General features: G+C 41.4%; 1 protein-coding gene across 1 annotated transcript in view; it reads right to left on the minus strand.

Moving 5' to 3' along the window:
* KIF13B (kinesin family member 13B) overlaps positions 1-18,136 on the minus strand; it is a 187,740-nt gene extending 169,604 nt beyond the window's left edge. Inside the window, exon 1 of the mRNA XM_082657347.1 lies at positions 17,994-18,136. Within this exon, the coding sequence (XP_082513473.1) occupies positions 17,994-18,048 (55 nt within the window). The 5' untranslated portion in view covers positions 18,049-18,136. The remainder of the gene's footprint in view (positions 1-17,993) is intronic.
* Positions 18,137-25,850: the final 7,714 nt, after the last annotated feature.

The following is a 25,850-nucleotide window of genomic DNA, read 5'->3' on the forward strand; positions in this document are numbered from 1 at the left end:
TAAAGGGCATCTAAAATACCTGCGGCTAACATCACACTTAACAGTAAAAGACTGAACGGCCTACCCTCTGGCATCAGAAATAAGACAAGGATGTCTACTACTGCAACTTCCGTTCAAAATTGGACTAGAATTTCTGGTCAGGGCAGTTAGGCAAGAAAAACTAATAAAAGGCATCCAGATTGGAAAGAAAAAATAAAACTACCTTTATTTGCACACTATATGATCTTACATATAGAAAATCTTAAAGAATCCACTAAAAACTACTAGAATAAACAACTTCTGCAAAGTTGTAGGATACAAGATTAATATACAAAAATCAGCTGTGTTTCTATACACCAGCAATAAAAAATCCAGAAATGAAGTTAATAAAACAATTTCATTTATAATAACATCAAAAAGATTCAAATACTTAGGTATAAATTTAAAAGAAGTACAAAATATATACACTGAAAATTCCAAGACATTGTTGAAAGAAATTAAACATTTAAACAAATAGAAAAACAACTTATGTTCATGAATTGAAAGACTTAATTCTATTAGGATAGCAATACTCCCCCAATTGGTCTATAAAAATTCAAGGCAATCCCTATTAAAATCCAAGTTAACTTTTTTCAAAAGTTAACAAGCTGATCCTAAAATCTATATGGAAATACACAAGACCTAGAACAGCCAAAAAATCTTGAAGAACAAAATACAAAGACGACAACTCAACAATTTCAAACTTACTAAACAGCTACAGTAATTGTGGTACTAATATAAGGATAGAAGGATAGACATATAGATCAATGGAACAGAGAGTACAGAATTATACTCTCATATTTATGGCCAAATGATTTTGATGACAGTGCCAAGAAATTCAATGGAGAAAGTATAGCCTTTTCAACAAATAGTGCTGGGACAACCTCATCAAAATGAAAAATTTTGTTCTTCAAAGGACACCATCAAGAGAGTAAAAAGACAATCCACACCAAAAAACAAACAACCCAATCAAAAAATGGGCAGAAGACCTAAATACACATTTCTCCAAAGAAGACATACAGATGGCCAAGAGGCAAATGAAAAGCTGCTCAACATTGCTAATTATTAGAGGAATGCAAATCAAAACTACAATGAGATATTACCTCACACCAGTCAAAACGGCCATCATCAAAACATCTACAAACATGCTGGAGAGGGTGGGTGTAGAGAAGAGAGAACCCTCTTACACTGTTGGTGGGAATGTAAATTGATACAGCCACTATGGACAGCAGTATGGAGGTTCCTTAAAAAAACTAAAAATAGGAGACTTCCCGACAGTCCAGTGGTTAAGACTCCATGCTTCCACTGCAGGGGGCACAGGTTTGATCCCTGGTCAGGGAACTAAGATCCCACATGCCATGCAATCAAAAAAAGAAAAAAAAAGAAAAAACTAAACATAGAGCTACCATATGATCCAGCAATCCCACTCCTGGGCATATATCTGGAGAAAAACGTGGTTCGAAAGGATACATGCACCCCAATGTTCACTGCAGCACTGTTTACAACAGCCAAGACATGGAAGCAACCTAAATGTCCATCAACAGATGAATGCATAAAGAAGATGTGGTATATATATACAATGGAATATTACTCAGCCATTGAAAAGAATGAAATAATGCCATTTGCAGAAACATGGATGGAGTTGGAGATTATCATACTAAGTGAAGTTAGACAGAAAAAGACAAATAGCATATGATATCTCTGATATGCAGAATCTAAAAAAAATGATACAAATGAACTTATCTACAAAACAGAAACAGACTCACAGACTTAGAGAATGAATTTATGGTTACCAGGGGGAAGGGTGCGGGGGGGAGGGATAGGTTAGGAGTTTGGGATTGACAAGTACAAACTGTTATATTTAAATCAGATAACCAACAAGGACCTACTGTAAAAAAAAAAAATACATAATTTTTTTAAAAAGAGAAAAAAAAGAATTCTTGGGGAAAAAACAATCCACAAAATTAACAAAATATTTGTGAATCATATATCAAATAAGGAACTCGCATCAGAAAATATAAAGAATTCCTACAACTCAATTTAAAAAATTTTAAATGAATTTTTAAAAATTCAATTTTAAAATGGGCAAAGAACTTGAACAGACATCTCTCCAAAAAAGATACAGAAATGGCTAATGAGCACAAGAAAAGATGCTCAACATCATTAGACAATGGGGAAATGCAAATCAAAACCACAATGAGATACCACTTCACACCCACTAGCATAACTCTAACCAAAAAGATAACAACTTAAACTAATATAATATTGTAAGTCAATTATATTTCAATTAAAAAAGAAAAAATAATAAAGTGTAAATTGGATGTCAAAAAAAAGACAGGTAAGTATAGGTGAGGACATGGAAAAATTGGAACCTTCATACATTACTGGTGGGAAAGTAAAATGATGCAGTCATTTTGGAAAATAGTCTGCCAGTTCTTCAATGATTAAACACAGAATTAGTATATGACCCAGAAATTCCCACTCCTAGGCATATACCCAAGAGAAACCTATGTCCATACAAAAGTTTGTACATGAATGTTCATAGCAGTATTATTTGGCTACTCATAACAGCTAAAAAGTGGAAACAACCCAAATGTCCATCAACTAATGAATGGATAAATGTGGTATATCCATAAAATGGAACACTATTTGGCTATTAAAAGGAATAAGGTACTGACACACACTACAACATAGATGAAGCTTGTGCTAAGTAAAAGAAGGCAGTACAAAGGACCACATATTGTATGACTTTACTTATTTCTAATGTTCTGAACAGGCAAACAGAGACAGAAAATAGACCAGTTATTGCCCAGAGCTGAGAAGTGACTGCTAGTGGGTACAGGTTTCTATTGGGGGTGATGAAGATGCACTAAAATTGTGCTGATTGTTTTCACAACTGCATGAGCACAATAAAACAACTGAATTAGGGACTTCCCTGGTGGCGCAGTGGTTAAGAATCCGCCTGCCAACGCAGGAGACACGGGTTCCAGCCCAGGTCCGGGAAGATCCCACATGCTGCAGAGCAACTAAGCCCGTGCGCCACAACTACTGAGCCTGCGCTCTAGAGCCCGTAAGCCACAACTACTGAAGCCCACGTGCCACAACTACTGAAGCCCGTGTGCCTAGAGCCTGTGCTCTGCAACAAAGAGAAGCCACCGCAATGAGAAGCCCGCGCACCGCAACGAAGAGTAGCCCCCGCTCCCGCAACTAGAGAAAGCCCACATGCAGCAACGAAGACCCAACACAACCAATAAATAATTTTTTTTAAGTTTAAAAAATAAAAGAACACTGAATTGGTTGAATTATATCATACGTGAACTATATCTCAATAAAGAGAAACATGGCCACATCATGTTTATGTTCTTATATTCTTCAAAATTTCTGACCCAAAGTATGAAACTGTTTCTGTTTGCCTTATCTCTATTACCCAAAGATATGCTCTAAGGAAAGAAACTGCACTACACTGGAGTCATTTTGTATTTCCCTAAGAACCTCGGCCAAATGTCAATGTCAAACTCATTATAACTTTAGAGTATCTGCACTGCCAGGAAAGATGATTTCTTTTTTGTTTCCTTTAACTTATATAATTGAGACAAATGCAAACAAAAACAAAAATTTCCCTCCCGGTGCCTACCACTCAACCTTTCTCACATCAGTTATTCTACATTTGTTCTCAAAGATATAATCTAGAAGTACCAAAAATTTAGTGGTCTTTCTTTTAGCCAATACATTTTTCAGGCAAAGAGAAACTGAAAACATCAGACGTATGTTTTACCCAGGTGTGGAAGACTAACCTGGAAAGGCAGATGTCTCACTGTGGTCAACTAGCAGGAAAGCCTATTTCTAATACTTTGTGTTTAAATCCACTCTATACTACCACAGAAATGCTGCAGGAAAGCCTCAGCCACAATGCAAAACTTTTCAAACATGCATTTTTACTTCCTTCTTTCCTTAGGCCCAGAGCTCAAGAAAGTTTGCAAAGAGATATGGGAACATATGTATATGTATAACTGATTCACTTTGTTATAAAGCAGAAACTAACACACCATTGTAAAGCAATTATACTCCAATAAAGATGTTTAAAAAATTAAAAAATAAAAATAAAAACACTTCACACCCTAAAAAAATAAAGGTTTGCAATCATCGTACTTTGTTGATACTACCCCTTAATGACCTCTGACCATATTGTATTGGCTGACCCTGTGCAGTCAAATCTATATTATACACAAATGCTTTATCAAGGCTCCAGAAACTGTACTGACTCAGAATCTCCATCTCACCACCCACCACAAACTTACATATTAGTTTCTTGCAAGAACCTTAGGTCTGAGCAAAGGAGCTGCATGTATAGTTCTGCACGCAAAAGTACTCATCTAGAATGCATGCCTGCAAAGCCGTAAATCAAATATCTCCCCCGCCCCCACTAGAGTTTTGCCTTCATTTCAGATGATCTGGAATTGAAAAAGGATTCAAACGTTTTCTTTCAATATTTGTAGGCTTTTTCCCTATACTCTTCACAGCTCCTCCATCCTGCCCCTCATGACTTCATCAGACACACTAACAGTTTGAAAGCATTAAATGGCATGATTCAGGAACCAATCCCTGGAAAATCCTATATAATTCAAAGAAGCATCTAATAACTAATATATCCAACCTAAACTCATTTTGTCCTAAAGAGTACAACACTTACAAACGTCCCTACATTTAACACCCAGTGGAGGTGGCCTTCAAAATATAAACAACTATCTTCACTTCTTTATTAGCTCAGTTTTTATTACCAAACAAAATTCCCACCCCAACGCTGTTAAAAGAAGGCTTTTCACAAGACTGTTTAGAATATGGGTGGAACATCTAGGACACACACTCAAGCAAATAAGAGCAGTGAGATTTGAGGAGAGTTTAAGGGTCAGATATATGAAAAGCACTTTATCACCAAATGCCACCAATGCTTGAATGAAACTATACTGCTACAAAACTCTAAATATGACACTTTCTCCATGGAAAACTTCTTGCTCTATACTGCTTAGAAAGCAAAGCTGTGATTAAATATTAATTGACTAAATAGCAATACCAAATTTAGGCCTTAAATTTAAGGTGAATTTAAAAAAGAAAAAAAAAAATTTAACACCTACCAAAAATCCAAAACATAAACATCTTCCTCTTAGTTTGGAACAATACTTAGATTAAAAAGATTAATATCCAGCTGCTATGCACTACCTTTGCAAAAACAGCATTAAAGTACACCCATGTTCACAGCAGTATTCACAATAGCTAAAAGGTGGAAGTAACCCAACTTTCCATCAATGGATGAACGGATAAACAGAATGTGGTATATATATTCAATGGAAGATTATTCAACCTTAAAAAAAGAATGAAATTCTGCTAAAACATGGATGAACCTTGAAGACATTATGCTAAGTAAAATGAACCAGTCCCAAAGGGTAAGTTTTGTAGGATTCCACTTATATGAGACACCTAGAGTAGTCAAACTCATAGAGATAAAAAGTATAATGGTAGTTGCCAGGGGCTGGGCTAAAGGAGTTAGTACCTCATGGGCATGGAGTTTCAGTTCTGCAATATAAAAAAGTTCTAGAGACGGATGGTGGTGACGGTTGTACAACAATGTGAACGTACCTAATGCCACTGAGCTGTACCCTTAAAAATGGTTTAAGATGGTAAATTTTATGTTATATCTATCTTACCACAATAAAAAATAGCACTAAATACTCATTATTATAATAAGTAACATATGGACAACAGTTTATTCTCAGTGAAGCCTAAAATTATGAGATTGGGATTTAATTAGTACTATGTCTGAAAACCAATAAAAAACCAGAGTGATCTTCGAGTTAAGTAGTGCTATAAGTTTAGGTCATGACTAATCAAGCTTTATAGTACTCAGAACCATGAATTCTTTGATGTATTCACGAATCCTTTAAAAAAGAAAGAGAGGGACTTCCCTGGTGGTGCAGTGGTTGGGAATCCGCCTGCCAATGCAGGGGACACAGGTTCTATCCCTAGTCCAGGAAGATCCCACATGTCGCAGAGCAACTAAGCCCGTGCACCACAACTACTGAGCCTGCACTCTGGGGCCTGCGAGCCACAACTACTGAAGCCCATGCGCCTAGAGCCCATGCTCCACAAGAGAAGCCACCACAATGAGAAGCCTGCGCACCAAAACGAAGAGTAGTTCCCGCTCGCCGCAACTAGAGAAAGCCCGTGCACAGCAACGAAGACCCAACAAAGACCCAATGCAGCCAAAAATAAATAAATAAATACTTTTTTAAAAAAATAGAAAGAAAGAGAGGAAGAAAGAAAGAAAGAAAGGAGGAAGGAAAGAAAGTTAATTTAGTCCACTAACATTAAAGATCCCATATTATTTCCCAAACAGGATCTTTTTCTAGGTCAAGTTCCTCAAGGTGAATAAAATATCAACAGCTGATAATTCAGCTTACTCAGCCAGCAAATTAGTCACCTTGTAAAAGTGAACGATAATTTGAAACAAGTCTTTCTTCAATGCATAAATCAGCTATGGCTCTTTCTTCAATGACATCATAGTCAAAGATAGGTGGGGCGTGGGAGACTCCCTTTATATAACTCATATTCCATGTGGGGAAATGCATCATTCTCAGTGTGGACAAAATAATTCTGAGTTGCCCATTCAGTAACCTGCTTTTCTAATTCTCCAGAAAATTAATAGTAATTTTCAAACAAAATCTACTACTCAGAAATATAAATGAACCTCCCTTTACCTATGTCACATTCCTAAAAAGCTATAACTTACTGTTAAATTCACTAGGGTCCATTTTTAAAAGGAAGATAGTAAAGTATTTGTAAGAGTCACATTTTAATTAAATTGAAAATTTTGCATGCTATATATGGTTCTATTTTCAACTAAATTGTGTCATGTGCCTAATACTTTTACATGTCTATGCATGCTGATGATATTCATAACTCATATTTCATGTATGAAGCACTTGTTTTCCCAACTGGAATGTAGTATTCTTACTTGCAGAATAGGGAATAAGACTTATAGTTCTTTACTACACTTACAAGTTGCTTGGGACCCACTGACCCAAGGAAAAAGAAAATTAGGTGATGCCACAGAGGTAAAAAACCAATTGGTAGTTTGCTTTCTAGTAAGAGATATATAAAATATCCTATCACCTACTTTTATGTTTTTACCAGTGAACATGAGAATCTATTCAATAAACAAAAGATAAAATATAACCGAGTTCTAATACAGCTAAAGAAAAAACTGAGGAATGAAGGAAGATCCAAGACACGATGCCTGATGGGGTAATACCAAAATAATTGAAATAATCTTATGTGGCCCAAAACATAAAATGTGTATTTTCAAGAAACCAATCAACTTCAGAGGGTTAGAAAGCAGGTATTTAAAAACTTATAAGGCAAAACCAGAATAGCCAGACCAGTCTTGAAAATGAAGAACAAAGTAGAAGGACTACACTCACCAATTTCAAACTTACTACAAAGCTACAGTAATCAAGACAGTGTGATACTAACCTAAGGACAGAAGTATAAATCATTGGAATAGGCTTGAGAATCCAGACGTATGCTGTCACATTTATGGTCAACTAATTTTCAACAAGGGTGCCAAGACAATCCAATGGGGAAAGTATAGTCATTTCAACAAATGGTGATGGGACAACTGGGTATTCACATGCAAAAAGACAAAATTGGACCTCTACCTCACGCCACATTCAAAAATTAACGCCAAACAGATCAAAGTCCTAAATAAGTATAAGAGCTAAAACTATAAAACTCTTAGAAGAAAACATAGGCATTAAATCCACATGACCTTGGGTTAGGCAATGGTTTCTTAGATATCAAATCAAAAGCACAAGCAACAAAAGAAAAAAACAGATAAATTGGACCACATCAAAATGAAAAACTTTTGTGCTTCAAAGGACTCCACTGAAAGAATGAAAAGGAAACCCACAAATTCAAGACAGTATCTGCAAATCATGTATCTGTTAAGGGACTGGTACTCAGAATATACAAAGAACTCTTAGAACTCAATAATAAAAAGACAACTCAATTTTAAAAATAAGAATAGGGTTTGAATAGGGATCTCCGAAAAGATATACAAATGGCTTAATTACAAGAAAAGATGCTTAATTAACATCACTAGACATTGGGGACAAGCAAATCAAAAATCGTAATGAGATACCACTTCACACCCACTAGGATGACAGTAATCTGGAAACTTCATACATTGTTGGTGGAAATGTAAAATGGTGCAATAACTTTGGAAAACAATTTAGCGGTTTCTCAAAAGTTAGTTACTATATGACCCAGCGATTCCACTTCCATGTATACACATACTCAAGAGAAACGAAAATACACAATAACTTATATATAAATGTTCATTATTCATTAATAGCTAAAAAACGGAAACAAGCCAAATGCCCATCAACTGATGAATGGGCATCAAAATGCAGCATATCCATATCACAGAATATTATTCAGCTTTAAAAAGGAATGAAGTACTGATTCATGCTACAACATGGATAAATCCTGAACACACTATGCCAAGGGAAAGCAGATACAAAAGTCCATATAGTGTATGATCCCATTTACAGTAAATGTCCAGAAAAGGCAAATCCACAGAGACAAGAAGTAGATTAGTGGCTGCCAGGGGCTGTGGGGAAAGGGGAGGGTGTGGGTATGGATGGAGAGCGACTGCTAACGAGAGAGCCTCTCTTTGGGATGATGAAAATGTTCTGGAGTCGGACAGGGCTGATGGTTGCACAGCTCTGCAAACACACTAAAAGCCACTGAATTATACACTTTTGATACATGAACTACATCTCAAAAACAGCTGAGAAGGAATGGTCCCACTGCCCTCAATGGATATAAATTATGGTTCAAGTCCTTCAACCACACTTCTAGACACTCACTACTTTGAAGATCCCAGCCAACTCAATTCTTCTTACTCTCAATTAATAACCTCACATTCTACCTCATCTAGAAAATTAAGCACTCCAGGGCTTTCCCATTATATAATTATCCTCTTCCCCCTATACTTCAAAAACTTCCGTCTCTAGGGACTTCCCTGGTGGCACAGTGTTTAAGAATCCGCCTGCCAATGCAGGGGACATGGGTTCGATCCCTGGTCCGGGAAGATCCTACATGCAGTGGAGCAACTAAGCCCGTGCGCCACAGCTATTGAGCCTGCGCGCCACAACTACTGAAGCCTACGCGCCTAGAGCCCCTGCTCCACAACAAGAGAAGCCACCGCAATGAGAAGCCTGTGCACCGCAACGAAGAGTAACCCCCGCTCCCGCAACTAGAGAAAGCCCACGTGCAGCAACAAAGACCCAGTGCAGCCAAAAAATAATTAATTAATTTAAAAAAAATTTCCCTCTCTATTGGCTATTTCTATTTTTTTACAGGCTCCAGATGCGCAGGCTCAGCGCCCATGTCTCACAGGCCCAGCCGCTCCATGGCATGTGGGATCTTCCCGGACCGGGACACGAACCCACGTCCCCTGCATCCGCAGGCGAACTCTCAACCACTGCGCCACCAGGGAAGCCCAGCTTTTTTGTTTTAATTGAAGTATAGTTAATTTACAATGCTGTGTTAGTTTCAGGCGTACAGCACAGTGATTCAGCTATATATATACACACACACACATATATATTCTTCTTCAGATTCTTTTCCCTTATAGGTTATTACAAAATATTGAGTATCGTTCCCTGTGCCATACAGTAGGTCCTTGTTAGTTATCCATTTTATTTATAGTAGTGTGTGTATGTTAATCCCAAACTCCTAATTTATCCCTCCCCCCTTCCCCTTTGGTAACCATATGCTTGTTTTCTATGTCTGTGGGTTTATTTCTGTTTTGTAAATAAGTTCATCTGCATCTTTTTTTTTTAGATTCCGCATATAAGCAATATCATATGATAGTTGTCTTTCCCTGTCTGGCTTACTTCACTTAGTATGATAATCTCTAGGTCCATCCATGTTGTTGCAAGTGGCATTATTTCATTCTTTTTATGACTGAATAATATTTCTATACGGAGCTTCTTAGAAGAATGCTCACGTATACACACTGCTTCCATATGGAAACACCCACTGATTTCTCAGCCCACTACCAACATGCCAACACCAATTCATTCATTCAGTAAAAATTATTCTTCTGCCATTTTTTGCCCTGGCCCTCCACATTACTTTCACCTGCTTCTCCTTATGCCTCTCTTCTTGGCCTCTGTGACCTCGTCCTTCACGCATGCCTTAATTTGATGTCCTATCTTCTAAATATAGTAACGACTCCCAAATCTACACGTATCTCTAGTCCCTTAGTTTCAGACTCCTGTACAACAGCTTTCTGCATCCATCCGCTTGGCTGCACTTCAGAACCTAAAACTCAACCAGTCTCTTGCGTTTCTTCCAGGCACGTACTACATCTTAGTTGTAGGTGCAGTGCATGGCACGTGATAAGCACTGACTAAATATTGTTGAATGTCCAAGAATGGAGCTCATAATTTCCCACACCTCCACCCTAAAACCTGCTTCTCCCACGTTTCTGATCTCAGTTAATGACACCAGCACTCGTTCACTCAGTTATCTAAACCAGAAGCTTTGCAGCCTTCCTATATTTCCCAAATCTCAGTTGCTTTCATACCACCTTGACAAGTTCTTGCTGGGTGTGTCTAGACTGCAAGGCCAGAAATGCTCTTTACCCCACCCACCTCTCAGGAATGTGTCTGCAGCCAGCAACCCTCAGGACAAAGAGCAGGCTTGCTTACCACGTAAAAGCAATCGAGTCCCCCAGCTCAATGCTCCTCAGATGCAACCCAACCCACTGCCTGCACAGCATCCATCTGGACCCCTCCATGTCACCCCTGTGGGATTTGCAGGCAAAGGGAACCGCTCCTGCCACCTGCTGCGCCATAAATCCTCTGACCCAAAAGTCCTGTGTCTTCCTCCAGCATTCATGAAACAGAAACAAGCTAATGTATTAGCTTGTGAGCAAGATAGAGACACAGCTTAATTTACCTTCCTAAAGCATCACCTTAACAGTGCCACTGCTCTATTCAAAAACCTATACATTTGCGACAACACGCATGGACCTTGAGGGTATTGTGCTAGGCGAAGTAAATCAGACAAACACCACCGTATGATTTCACTTATATGTAGAATATAAAAAAAAAGAACAAACAAAACAAAACTTACAGACACAGAGGACAGACTGGTAGTTACAGTGCGGAGGGGGTTAGGGGTGGCAAATGGGTGAAGGGGGTTAATTGTTTGGTAACTGGACTTATTGTTATCGTGGTGATCACTTTTTACCTTGTACACCTGAAACTAATATACTGTTACATACCAATTTTACCTTAAAAAAAAAAAAACCTACAGTGACTGCACTCCTCCAACCCTGCCCAAGACCCTTCTGAACCTGCCTGTACCTCACCCCTCTTCATACCCCTCTGCTGCCCACAAACCTCGTGACTTCAGTGAGGCCACCTTCCATCACTCTTCTCATGCCCCACTCCCTATATTCTTCCAGCTTTTCCAAGAAAGAACAGAATTTCAGGGCTGGGGCTCTGGAGCTGAACTGCCCAGGTTCCAATCCCCAGTTTCTCCACTTGATAGTTATGTGATTTGGGGCAGGTGGCTAAGCTTGTTCAAGTTCCCATTTTCTCATCTGTAAAATGAGTTATAAATTCTTCCTAGCATTTTTGTGAGGATTAACCTAAAATAATCTAGTTCAGTGCTTGGGACCATGTCGATGCACAGCAACCTCTCTTTAACTGTTAATTATACAGATACTGTCTCCTTCCTGCTGTCTGAATTTTTACAGCTAACTTCCTCACTGTTCTTGCTTAATTCCTACATCCATGTTTTGCTAAGTCCAACAACTCATCTTGTGCACCCCACCTGCCATGCCTTCCTGTCAATTGCCTTCAACCCATGCCTCATCATTCTCAAGCCCCACCCCCATTTCTTTAATTCATAAGGCACTGCCATCATTGCTTTGTGTACTATACTCATAACTGATTCACCTGTGTATCTTACTACCAACAAGACAGTGAGCTCTTGTTGTCAAAGATCATGACTTATGCTTCTCATATATCCTGCACATCTTTGAAAATTACGCAAGCTCAGGAATGCAACGCCCCTCTAAAGATCATCATGTCTGATAGAGTAGTAAAAGCACAGGTTTTAATGGCAAAATAGGTGAAATTCGGGCTCCAAAATACTGGTTTTGTAATTCTGGGAAAGTTACTTAACCTCTCTGAGATTCTGTTAAAAAGAAATTCTATAACTACCTTTCAAAGTTTTGTTTGAAGAATAATGTATAAAAAGGAATGAACTGTGTAGCTCACAAACAGAAAGCTCTCAAAAAGTAGCTATTATTTTTTTCCTCAATGAACACATGTTAAATTGAATAGGCGAATTCATTACTACCAGCTTTTAAAGATACCTACAGCTTCTGAGAGCTAAAGCCCAGGACCAATTAAGTCATGGATTTCATGTCCCATACACCAGTTAGTTTCACACACTTCCCTAATGACTACACTGCTTCTCTCAGCCAAGCTTTTTTAAGAATATGCTTTGTTGAACACAAGGGGAAGCTGATCAGCAAGCATAGAGATCAATAACGAACCCATTTCCCTCACTGAACAGCTCAATCCATCTGCTTAACCAATATTTTTGCCAGTGGTTTCTTCCATCTTCAGAACTTAAGAAATGGAAAAGTTGATGTTAGTCATTGTTTTATGGGGGGGTGGGGGGTTAAAGTAATGCCAATTCAAACAAGTTTTGATTTGATAAACTTGTACTTTCGTCTCCAAAAGCCTCTGGCCCTATATGTATAAATCCCATTTTTCAGTCACGGAGTTGACAGCAGAAACAAAAGAATGTTGTGATAGATGTGTGTCTCATCCTCCATTAGCATCTCAAGCAGATGCTAATAAAACAAGCATCTTCTGTTTCAGAAAATATGTCAGAAATTTCCATCCAGTCATCCCTAATTCCAACACCAGTTATCTGAGAAGGCTTAAGAACCACCAGTGGGCTCAGGGTCAAAGACTCCTTCCTGTTTCAAACAGATTCTCCCACCCAACCCTGCACCTTGATTCCCAAGGATCACCTGTTTTCCTCACTGACGGGCCAGGGTCTTCCAAGCTTCCTCCTACTTCCTCAGTTTCACCTGTCTTTTGATTCACGACTGCTCACTTGGTTTTGACTGGTCTCCTTAATCTTCCTATTCACATGGCTTCATTTCCACCACACGCTTGTAAATGTTTTCTAGCTATACCCTGAATCAGTTACCTACCCAGGCTTTCAATCTTGCCCTGAGATCTGGCGATCTTTCTCCGTCATGCTTATGTCCAAGACCCACACGAAGTTCTCAAAAGCTAAACAGAGCACATGGACCAGCCACCCTGAAGCCAGATTTCTGGGCCCCCTGCAACTCCACCTGACCTTCCTAATCTCAGCCTTCTCCAGTTAACCTCACGGAGCACTCCTCCCTGTGTTAGCACACGCTAATCTCATCTCTGTGCCCAAACTTGCCTGGATCATTCCTGTTCCCATGCCTTTGCTCTCAGGCCATACTTCCTTCTCAGAGGACCAACTCCCCACCCCTCCCACCAGGCACCATAAGCTTCCTCCCTCCGCAGAGAAAGAAGCCTCCCCTAATCACCAGGTTTCCAGGGATCCTTCACTCTAAATTCCTACATCTCCCTGTCACTCACCTGGTACTTTTAATAACTAGCAATCTGCTGAAGGTGTTTACCTTTTAATCTTATCTTTTCATGTGACGGTCATTTCCTTATGAGCATAAACCATAAAGTGCACTTTTAAAAACTGAATACTATAATACTAGACAACACTAAGAGAAAGTTTTTAGGAAATAAAATTCCCCCAACAAGATCAGTCTCATTTTTTCATGTTTCTTTCTAGCCCTTGCCCATTCCTGTTTACATTTTTAACATAGTAATAATCATAATAGTAGATTCAACCATACAGTTACACATACTGTTTTACATTCTGCTTTTTCTAACATAAAAAAAGTCTTCCTTGTTAAATGGTTTTGATTTTCATTTTTAACGTCTATATCTTATCCACTGAGAAACTAGACTGTGATTCACTTAAGCACTGACTTCTTTTCCTAGTTAGACATTACATTATTCTTTGTGTCTTTCACTGTGTTGATTCTTCTCCGTGATTTTCACTGCATCAAGTACTGAAAAATTCAAAGCAAACCGTTGAGAAATACCTGTTAAAATAAATTTATTGTCCATGCTTCCTAACACCTGAAATAACCCATTTCACTGTTTTTTCTCTCTAGCTAAATTTCTAATGTAATTTCCGGTTTCATCACCTTAGGCTAGGTAGACAGCAAAGTTATTTCCCAAACACTTTTTATATAGATTTATTTATTTTGATAGTTAATCTCATACATATTTAAACACTGGAAGCCCCTTGAGGGAAGGCAATAAGATCCCATACTAAGATAAGGTAGACACCTGGCAGGCGTTCAATAAATATTAAATATTTTTTAAGCCATCTAAAGTTATAAAACATCAAAGTCCTAAACAGGAGAGTGTCGCTGATCTAACTAGTGCCATCAATTATGCTTGTAAAACTTTCGGCTCACTTAATAATTTCACTGGTTAATAATGTATGAATGGGTGTTCCTTACAGTTTACAGAACACAAAGAGGTTACCTGGTGAGCTGTACAGGTCTGAGAGATGACAAACAGAACTGCAAATAGAACTCCCAGATCTCATGACAAAACAAGCTTAACCTCTTTTACTTTAGCTGTTTAAGTTCATACTTCAAATGAAGAAAAACAAAAGTTGTAGTATTAAAACTACGTAAAATTACATATGCATGTAAGTACGACCTGGAATGAAAATAAGAAAATGAGTGTGAATTGTTAAGGTGAAAGAATGTCAGAGACATTTTCCTTTTTATTTTTTGTTTTCTTAGTATAATGTTAAAATGTATAACAAGAAAAACATTCCCGACAAAAGCATATTCATTAGTCATTACAATTCTTGCTATTATTGAAGTAGGGCCTAATGCTGAATGTTCAAATAACTAAGTTTCCCAAGCCCACATATAATTTAGCAAAAAAGACTGAAACACTCTTAATTCCATGATAAATGTTAAATAATAAACCAATTATCTACCTTAACACCTAAGCACAGTCAGATACTGAATCACATGAAGGACTTAATGGTACACTAGAAGCTTCTTGCAAATTTCAGATTTTCCTCAACAAGTAGCTAACGTGATTCCAACTATCAGTCTTTAGAGTAAAACTACATTATCCCAGGAACCCATTCTCATCTCATTCTCATTTGTGAAGAGTGATTTCTGAGGTTGCTTCCTGCACTAACCTGCTAAGGGAGAAACAATTATGACTAAAAGTTTACTATTCATCAGAATTGTATACTATTACTTAATCCATTAATTTTCCCGGAAGTAATAATTGGTCACAGTAATAATTTTTTTCAAAATTACCGGAAAGGGATATGACTTTGTTTTAGCCTTTTTAAGCAAACTCTACACAGCAGTATAAAAATCACTGGCTTTAGAATTCCACTCCATTGTATTCCACAAGAACCTCTAGATTTATGTAAATGCCTACTTTATGACAAAATAGAAATAGAACCACTTTTAATTATCTGTAGTAATCACTAAAAAAAAAAAGTCCATGTGCATTCAGGAAATGTGAGGCTAGGTAAGAGACAGCACTAAATGAATCAGAAGGCAGTATACCACAAACAACGGGCTTCTACTTATAGGGTAATGGATCTATGCATAAACCTTAATTTTAAAATGAGTTCAGCCAAAGGGACAACTAACATCTTTTCCAAAGCTAAAAGTATTATTCTAAGTACCCCTTGAACCTCTGATACTGACAATTATTACAATCTAATCAATGTCAATTTATAAGTAAAAAGGATAGTGCTTCCCCTGGAAAACTGAAACTCAAGGTCGGGGGAGGGGAAAGAGGAAAGAATTTTAATTATCCAAGATAGGTCTTTGGTGGTGGTGAGTTAGCTGCCTCTTTTTAGCACTGGCATTTCCCAAGTTTTTCGTGAATAGGAAATTTTTTGAATGTGCCGAAATCATCCTTTCAGAATCAAATCCCAGCTAAGTTGTGTTTTCTGCGGCTTGGTGTTTTGTTTTGTTTTTTTTTAATCACTGTGATGGTAATAAACTTGAAGTGAATTGAAATAAAGCTGCCTGAACACTCGAGGACTAGAAGCTTTGGAAACTGTCAGAGTTCATCTAAGTTCTTTCATTTTGTCAGAGCATGGAATTAATGAGGCAAAGGTTGAAGACCCAAAACGTGAACTCGTTGAGAACTTAAAGTAATTAAGTTCTTAGGGAAAATTCTTGTGTCACCTTGACAGCCTTAAGCCAAGCAGGGACAGGAGGAATCACCAACTCCAAAAAAAAAAAAAAAAAATTCCAAGAGGACAAACCTAGAAAGCATGTTATCCTGTTGAACTGTGTACCTCAATATATACCAAAGACAGCAAAGACAGCTAGAAAGCAACTCCATTTCTACACAGACTTAAACAACACAACTACAGGGTTTCCCTGGTGCCGCAGTGGTTAAGAATCCGCCTGTCAATGCAGGGGACACGGGTTCGAACCCTGCGCTTTAGAGCCCGCGAGCCACAACTATGGAAGCCCACGTGCCTAGAGCCTGTGCTCCACAACAAGAGAAGCCACCGCAATGAGAAGCCCGCGCAAGGCAACGAAGAGTAGTCCCTGCTCGCCGCAACTAAAGAAAGCCCGCTCGCCGCAACGAAGACCCAACGCAGCCAAAAATAAATATAATAAAATAAATAAATAAACAACAACTACAAACAAAGAAGTTGCGAAAATGACTGAGAAAATGATTCTGGTACTTACACGAATGATTCGCATTAGTTAAGAGCCTTCTCAGCTGAAAAGTCATTTCCTGGGACTATAATGATCCCACTAGTATCACCTGGTATATATAGGCGGTGTTTCCAATATATCTCACTTAAAGTAACTTGCCCTGTCACGCTGCTAATTAAGCATTAAAGCCAAGGCCCGGCCCACCTCCTCTGACTTGAGTCAGGTTTTCTCCATTACATTTGACTGTCTAAAGAGGATTTAAAATATACTGTTTATCTGCTTTCTCTACCCTCCCTGCAGAATTGAGAGAATGTCTGAAAGATACAATTTCACAAGAATCTTGGCACCTAATCTATTTATTGTTGAGAGATGACAAAGATGACTTCAAGCAAAAACAAAACTTTCTTAACAGTCAAGAAAAAGCGGGGGGTCGGGGGAAGGCAACTCCTCTACCCAAGTTCAATCAAAGGATTTACAAGTCTTCATGACAATCCAGGTTAAAGGAATATAAAGTGAAAAGCCAAGAGGAAGGACTTTTGCACTAGACTGCTTTCTCAGAAGTAACCCCAACTCCCTGCCCTTCTTCCTGCCACGGGCCACAGGAGTGCGGGGTCGGGGCGCCTGGGCCACCGACGTCGGGCCTGGGGGTCCCCGGCTGTCCCGGGCCAGGCCGGGGGCCGCGCTGACAGCTGGCGGGCCGAGAGCGGGGGCGCGGCGAGGCGCGGGACCAGGGGCCGGGTGGGGAAGGAGGAAGCGAGCCAGGGGCGCGGGCGCCCTCCTAGAACGGCAGGGAGACAGGAGGGCAAAAGGGCGGCGGGGCGGGCGCGCCGGCGGAAGGGGCAGCGGGCCGGGACATGGGGCCCGCGGCGCCCCGGGACGCGGTGCGGGCCAGGGGAGGGGCGTCCCGAGCAGGCGGGGCGGGCACGGGCGACGAGGTTTCGGGGTGCGCGGGCCGCCCCCCCACTCCGCCCAGACACGGACTCCAGGGGCGGGACCGGCCGGACCCCACACGGCGGCCGCGGCCAAGGGAAGGGCGCGCCAGGCACCTGCCGCCTCCGCCGCGGCGGCCCCAGGCGCGCTCGGCTCTCACCTCTTCGGTTCATGGGTCGGATCCGGACGGCCACTTTCACTTTGGAGTCCCCCATCCTGCCGCCGCCGAGGCTCTCGCTCGGCTTCCGTCTGCCGCGGCCACCGGGCAACTCTTCGGGGCTGACCGGGCGGGAGGGGGCTACGGGCGAGAGGGGCGGGGCCGGGGCGGGGCCTGCGGAGGGGCGGGGCCGACTCGGGGCTCCCGGCGGCGCCCCCGCTGCATGACGGGACTTGTAGTCCCTATAGGTGGTCGGGGGCAGAGCTGCATAGGTCCGGTGCGCTTCCCTCTCTGGAGCTTGTAAATACCCCTCTGTTTCTACACAATTCTTACTTACCTTTACAGTTAGTACTGAGACGTAAGCTGTCGATGAGCTGATATCTCACCTGAAAACAAACAGTTGAATAGATGGCACTGGAGACCTTGCGACCTCTCTCAGACTCATTTCCTGCCAATCTTAGTGTTTTATCCCTGGCTCAAATTATTTCCTCTGCCTGGATTGCCCTCCCGGCCGTGTTTGCTGAAATCAGCCTTCAAGACAAGTCAAAAGTCACTTCTGGAGGTCTTCATAAATCCACAGGTTACCCTATACCAACCCACCCCCTGCCCCCCTTCCAGTCAAGACCTTGGGCTCTGGCATCAATCTGGGTTCAAACGCGCCCTTAGCACTTTCCAACTGTGTGATCAAGGCAAGTGATTTGACCACTGTATGCTTGTCTTTTCATATGTAAATGAAACACCTACTTTATGGGATTGTTGTGAGGTTTAGTGAGTTAATGTAGGTAAACCTCTTAAAACTCCCAGGCACAAAAGTGCGCAATAAAAGTCATTATTTTTGATCTGTTATAGCATTTATGCTGCAACTATTTATGTCTCTCCTATTTTGTTTTTTTTGTTTTTTTTTTTTTTGTTTTTTTTGTTGCGGTACGCGGGCCTCTCAGTGTTGTGCCCTCTTCCATTGCGGAGCACAGTCTCGGGATGCGCAGGCTCAGCGGCCATGGCTCACGGGCCCAGCCCCTCCGCGGCATGTGGGATCTTCCCGGACCGGGGCACGAACCCGTGTCCCCTGCATTGGCAGGCGGACTCTCAATCACTGCGCCACCAGGGAAGCCCGTATTTTGTATTTTTAAAACCATATCTTACATGTGTAGCCTTGCCTGTAGTAGAGACCCAGTAAACATTTATTGCGTGAATGAATCAATGACTCAGTGAAGCCACACTAAAATGTGCTTTTTGTTAAGCCCTAGCAGAAATGCTAACTGGTGGCCTGTGGGCAAGATCTGACCTGCAATCATGTTCTATTTGGCCCAACGTTATTGGTCAATGCATGAAAACTGGGAGATTTTTACATGCAATGCTGGGCCTACATTACATATTGGGAATATCAATAGGAAATGAGTAGCAGTGGCCACCTTTATAAGAGGCAGTTCCGCTTCGATATGTTTAAATGACAGAATAGAACTCAGAACAATTTTACAGATGAGTAAATACAGAAAGCTGGCAAGACTTGCCCTTTTACCAACCATCCTATTGTTGAAATAGCTTCAATACAAGCAGAGTTGTCCAACAGGTTAAAAACACATTTAAGAGACTATATAGCACAGGGAACTATATTCAATATCCTGAGATAAACCATAATGGAAAAGAATATAAAAAAGAATGTGTATATATGTATGTGTATATATATATATATATATACACACACATATATATGTATGTATATATGTATAACTGAATCACTTTGCTGTACAGCAGAAATTAACAAGACATGAAATGATCCAGACACAAAAAAAGCAAGCCCTGTATGATTGCACTTATATGAGGTACCTAGAATAGTGAAATTCAGAGACAGAAGGTGGAATGATGGTTGCCAGGGGCTGGGAAGAAGGGGAATAGGGAGTTAGTGTTTAATGAATACAGAGTTTCTGTTTGGGAAAATTAGAAAAGTTTGGTGATGGATGGTAGTGATAGTTGCACAACAATGTGAATGTACTTTATGCCACTGAACTGCACACCTGCAAATGGTTAAAATGGTACCTTTCAGGGCTTCCCTGGTGGTGCAGTGGTTGAGAGTCCGCCTGCCGATGCAGCAGACACGGGTTCGTGCCCCGGTCCGGGAAGATCCCACCTGCCGCCGAGCGGCTGGGCCCGTGAGCCATGGCTGCTGAGCCTGCGCGTCCAGAGCCTATACTCCGCAACGGCAGAAGCCACAACAGTGAGAGGCCCGCATAACACACACACACACACACAAAAGGTACCTTTTAAAATATAAATTTATTTATTTTTGGCTGCATTGGGTCTTTGTTGCTGCACACGGGCTTTCTCTAGTTGTAGTGGGCGGGGGCTACTCTTCGTTGCAGTGCATGGGCCTCTCATTGTGGTGACCTCTCTTGTTACCGAGCACGGGCTCTAAGCACGCAGGCTTCAGTAGTTGTGGCTCGCGGGCTCTAGAGCGCAGGCTCGGTAGTTATGGCTCACGGGCTTAGTTGCTCTGCGGCATGTGGGATCTTCCCGGACCAGGGCTCGAACCTGTGTCTCCTGCATTGGCAGGTGGAATTCCAACCACTGCGCCACCTGGGAAGCCCTAAAATGGTACATTTATGTTGTGTATATTTTGCCACAACTAAAAAAAGGTAAAACATCATATCATTATGTTGTACACCTGAAACTAATATGTCAATTATACCTCAATTAAAAATTAAGTAAGAAAAAAAGGTTAAAAATAGAAAATGCAACCCCAGAAGGCCCTCCTTACAGGAAGGGAATTTCTTTCTTAGCCGCACCTCATCTGAGATTTCAAGGGGGCCTTCTCAGCTGGAGAAGCAGTAGGTTTCAGACAGTAAATCTTTTGATTTTCACAGCGCAATAAAGTGAACAAAATAAGGAGGACTAATTTAACATTGTCAGCTTTTTAATTTTACCAAGTAAATTCTTTAAAAACTAATGGATACAACAAATTGCTGTCTACTATCACTGTCATCCTTTAAAAAAAAATAAAAGCCAGGTCGCAAAGAATATATTTTTATATTGAAATCATTTGCTGGATGAAAACCCTCACTCCTACCCTTTTGCTCTTATTTAGCATTGAAAAAACTTTTATCATGGCCCTTGGACTGATTACCAGAGTTGGGTATTCTAGGCTTAAACGGATTTCCTATTAACCGTCTCACCACACGCAGGTTATAACAAATGAGGGTTTGCAACGTGCCAAGGTTCCTGGGCATCCACTGTTCGCTTTATATCTCTTTTATAACCTGGTAAATTTTCTTTTTAAAAGGCCTGTTCTCATGACAGCTTGAATCTAGCTTAACAGAAACAAGGCAGGCAGAAAAAGAGAAGGCTACCAGTTTCTATGTGAACACTGTATTTCCATTTAAGCTCAAATTTCCGAGAGGAGAAAGCCCCTTAGGAGTCGGAGAGGTGGGGGGGGATACAATAGGGAAGAGGTGAGGACTTTCTCTAAAGTTTCAAAACCATTTAAGTGGTCCTGGAAACATCTGACTGGAAGAAAATGACAGGAGCTTCCCAAGGGACGGTAGAGAAACACCCCTGTGGGCTACTCTCCCTTTGACCTCTTATTCACACTAATCTCCCCCTTTTGACTTCTGCAATAAAGGTGAGGAGAGGGGATTCTTAGAGGAAAGAGCCAGAGCCTAGGAATGGCTTTATCTTCCCGGGGAAAATCTCGCTGAGATAGTGAGAGAGAAAGGACTGAGAGGCGAGTTTCAACCTGCAGCCCAGGAGCCTGGGGACTTTCACACCAGGTAACTGGAGAGCTGCCCTGTCACCTGGCTGGGAGTGCTGGTTTGGACTCCAACAGAAGAGAGGGAAAGTCAGGGTTTCTCCCTTTTGAACTATTAGAGGAAAAAGAGAAAAAGAACTAGTAAATAAGGCACTCCCTTGGACCATTTTCTTGCAAAGCAAGGACTTAAGAAATCCACCAATATTTACGGTGTAGATACTGCAGTCAAGACATTGTTGAATTTTAGCTGTGTTGATAAGAAGGTCCTCCTTTATTTTGCCCTGACCCTTTGCAGATCTACTCGTTCTAAAACCAATTTCTAGTTTACTTTTTTGTTGCTTTGATCCACAATTTCTGATGATCCCTGCAGAGGTTGAAGAAGACATTTTGCCTTATAATATCATCACTTAATAGAATAATGAGAACAAACATATTGAATAATCACTATGTACCAGACACTCCCCTAAGCATTTTATGTGTATTAACTCACCTAATCCTCACACTAACTCTATGAAGCAGTGACCATTACTCTCCTCACCTTACAGATGGGGAAACTGGACCTGACAAACTTACTGAAGGTGCCACGGTTGTGCTCTGACCCCCCTCTCTACAATTCTTCATGACGGGAAGTGTCTCCGCACAGACTGTTCAGCCCATAGGAATTTGAAAACATCTAATTTTCCGCTATTCTACTTTCCAGAATAGTTTCTGAAACCCTATTATTGTAAAAAAAAAAAAAAGTGGGGACTGTACGCTAAGTTCTATATTTTCAAAAAGGGAGGGAATGAGCTAATCACTGCATCAGGGCAAAAGATATCTCTGCGGCGTCATTAAGGATTTACCTGGGTGCCTCAGGCTTAGCTTTGCCAGAGGTCTAAGTTTTCCCAGTTGTCTCTTTCTGTCTCCCCAGCTATACTGTGGGCGCAGGAGAGTGTCTTGTTCAAGTCTCTTTATCTCCAACACCCAGTATAATCCCTGGTACTCAGTAGGCAGGCACTTAATACATGTGAGGGAAGATATTAACAACCCAGCACCATGATTAACCACAGACAGGTGAAGTTACTTGCCTCCAATCTACACAGAGCTAGTAAGCTTCAGGGTTGGAATGCAAACACAAATTTGATTCTGAAAATCTAGGCTGTTTCCACAAAGAAGGCCATCCCTATGCATCCTCTTATGTATTTTTCATGTTAGTGTTCTCTTTCCTATGTTGTGAATTCCTAGTGGATGTCAGTCTCCAGAGTGGCCTTTATTTTATAGGTGTTATTTATCAAGTGCTTATTATGGGCCAGGCACTGTGCTCAGCACCCCCCCATACACGATCTCATTTAATTTTCACAACAATCCCGTGAAACTTGGCGATATTATTACAGCCTTTGACAGATGGGCAACTGAGACTAAATGGGGCAAGTTAACTTGTACGCTAGCCTGAGTAAGAGGTTCCTAAATGCAAATTCTGGGTCCCTGCTCTGTGCTCTTGCCCAGGCCTTCAGACCTTTGCCACCACCCCACCCTGCTTCATGTAGCCTCTGGTGCCCTGCTGGGTCCCTCAGCCTCTTCTGACACTTCATCAGCCACAGACTGGCAGGGCCACACCTGGATCTTGCCATGATCTAAGATGGCTCCGCCTATGAAACTCAATAACTCTCATTCACAGCCTCAGTCTCATCCAACCTGACTCACTCCCCTACTGCCAGGTACCAATGCACTGTTTTTAAGCCTCCAGTTCCTCAACTTACCCCTTTCCTCACACTCAAGCTCCTTCAGGGGCTCATTTTCTTACATCTGTAGCTTAAACCTTCCTCTTGCCCATGTCATCACCACCACTCATGGCCCGTGAGTTCCTAAACTTAAGTCATTTCCCTTCCCTCCTTCTCCCATACTTGGTCAGTGCCATGTTGTGATTTACAAGAAATACATATTTGATCATTCAGAGGACCAAAATCTATGTCTCATATGTATTTGATCTTCATTCACAGTTGTTCTGATGGCTCATAGCTCCCCAAGCCCTTGGAATTTCCTAAGGGTTGAGAGTGATCAAGCTGTCCCTTGTTGTGTTAATGATGTGTCTTTTGGAAAACACCTAAGGCTGGGGGTTGATTGCCAATGGGACCAACCTGTGATTAGACCTCCAGGGAGGGGAGCCAGGCTGGAGTTGAAATCAACACCATTGGCCAATGATTTAGTCAATCATGTGTATGTAATAAAGCCTCCATAACACCCCTAAAAGGACAGCGCTGGGGCCCTTTCTTGGAGTTTCCACAGGAACCAGTTTCCATGTGGGCTCTGGGCCCCAACCCTCCACGAGGACAGAACCTCCTTTGTTTGGGACCTAGCCCTATGTATCTCTTCATCTGGCTGTTGATTCCTATCCTTTAATATCTTTTTATAACAAATCTAGTGAAATGTATTTTCCTAAGTTTTGGGAGTCATTCTAGCAAATTAATTGAACCCAAGGAGAGAGTCATGGGAACCTCCAATTTATAGCCTGATGGTCAGAAGTACAGGTAACACCCTGGACTTGCAGTTAGCATCCTGAGGTAGAGGGGGGTCAATGGAACTGCGAATTCATAGCCAGTCGTTCAGGAGCACAGGTGACACCTGGGCTTGGGACTGGCGTCTAAGGTGGAGGGCGGTCTTGTGGCCCTGAGCCCTTTACCTGTGGAATCTGATTCTATGTCTAGGTAGATAGTGTCAGAATTGAGTGGAATTTCCTGTCACCCTGTTGGTGTCCAAGAATCGCTTGTTGGTGTGGGGAAGCCTACACACATACACACGTTGGAACTGGGCCCAGGAACCCTGCTGGAGGAAGTCACATACCCGTGCACCTTGGTGCCCTCACAGATCAGTTCTCTTTAGTCTCAGCGTGGCCCTCAGTGCCCTCCCCCATTCCTCCAGGGCCTTTACCATCTTTACCACTTCCCCTCAACCCTTAGTCCACCTCTAGTTACCTCTCTCTCTGCCTCTTCCACAGCCAAGCTTCCCCAGATAATTTACACTCACTGCCTTCCCTTCCTCACCTGTCATTAGTCAACGGACTATTAATTCAATCATGCTTTCGGCCACCTTCACCCCTCCAATAAAACCAGGCTGGCCAGGTGTATCATTGGTCCTTGATTTGCAAATCCAGTAGTGTGCCTTTCGGTCCTCATTTTACTTGATTTCTCTGTGGTATTTGGTGTTATGGACCATCCCCTTCTTGATGGTCTTACTTTCTATGACATCACTCTGTTCTCCTTGGGGGATTTTTTTTTTTTTTTTTGGCCACACTGCATAACATGAGGGATCCTAGTTCCCTGACAAGGGATTGAACCATACCCCCTGCAGTGGAAGGGCGGAGTCTTAACCACTGGACCACCAGGGAGGTCCCTGTTCTCCTTGTTTTAATTAATTTATTATTTTAATCAACAAACTTCCCCACCTTGTGCTTGGCATTATGGCATTAGGTACTTGGGATACAAAGATCAAAAAGAGGTGGCGACTGTCCTTAAGGGCTAAGAAGTTTGGTTAGATTTCTGGAAATTTCATAACTTCTTCAAGTTGTTTTGCTGCCTCTTTGTTTCTCAGAATAGTGTGGGAACCCCCTTTAAGGATGGTGCACTGGGAAAAGAGAAGGCTCAGTAGACCTGGTTTGGGAGATCACAGGGAAGGCAAAGCCAAGGGTACTCCACCCAATTCCAAAGCTGGGGGGGAAAGAACAGCCAATAGATGGAGCGGCAGCTAAGCAGTAGAAGAACTCGGCACGAAAGAAAGGGGACAACGGAAAGAAACACTAGTATTCATCGAAGAGTAGCTGCTGGAGCCTAAAGTGCAAAAAGCTCATATGGGTTCCTTGCTGTCAAAATCCATGTCTCTTATACCTGTTTGTTCTATTCGCATTGCCACCATCCTATCCTAAGCCTTCTACAGTTCTGGCTTTCAAAGCTTCTGCATGACCCCTCCCCAAAAGATACCTCTGGCAGAAAGTATCCCTCCATCCTGTGCATGGGGTCATGCACTTTGGGGTCACAGAATTGGGTTTCTCCTGAAAGGGTAAAAGGCCACAACTGTGGGGCTCAGGAGGCTGAATGGAATTGACTTGGATTTTTGAGAGATTTCGATGATTCGAAGAGTCCACT

The sequence above is a fragment of the Grampus griseus genome, assembly GCF_964374135.1.
Source record: "Grampus griseus genome assembly, chromosome: 6".
Lineage (NCBI taxonomy): Eukaryota > Metazoa > Chordata > Mammalia > Artiodactyla > Delphinidae > Grampus > Grampus griseus.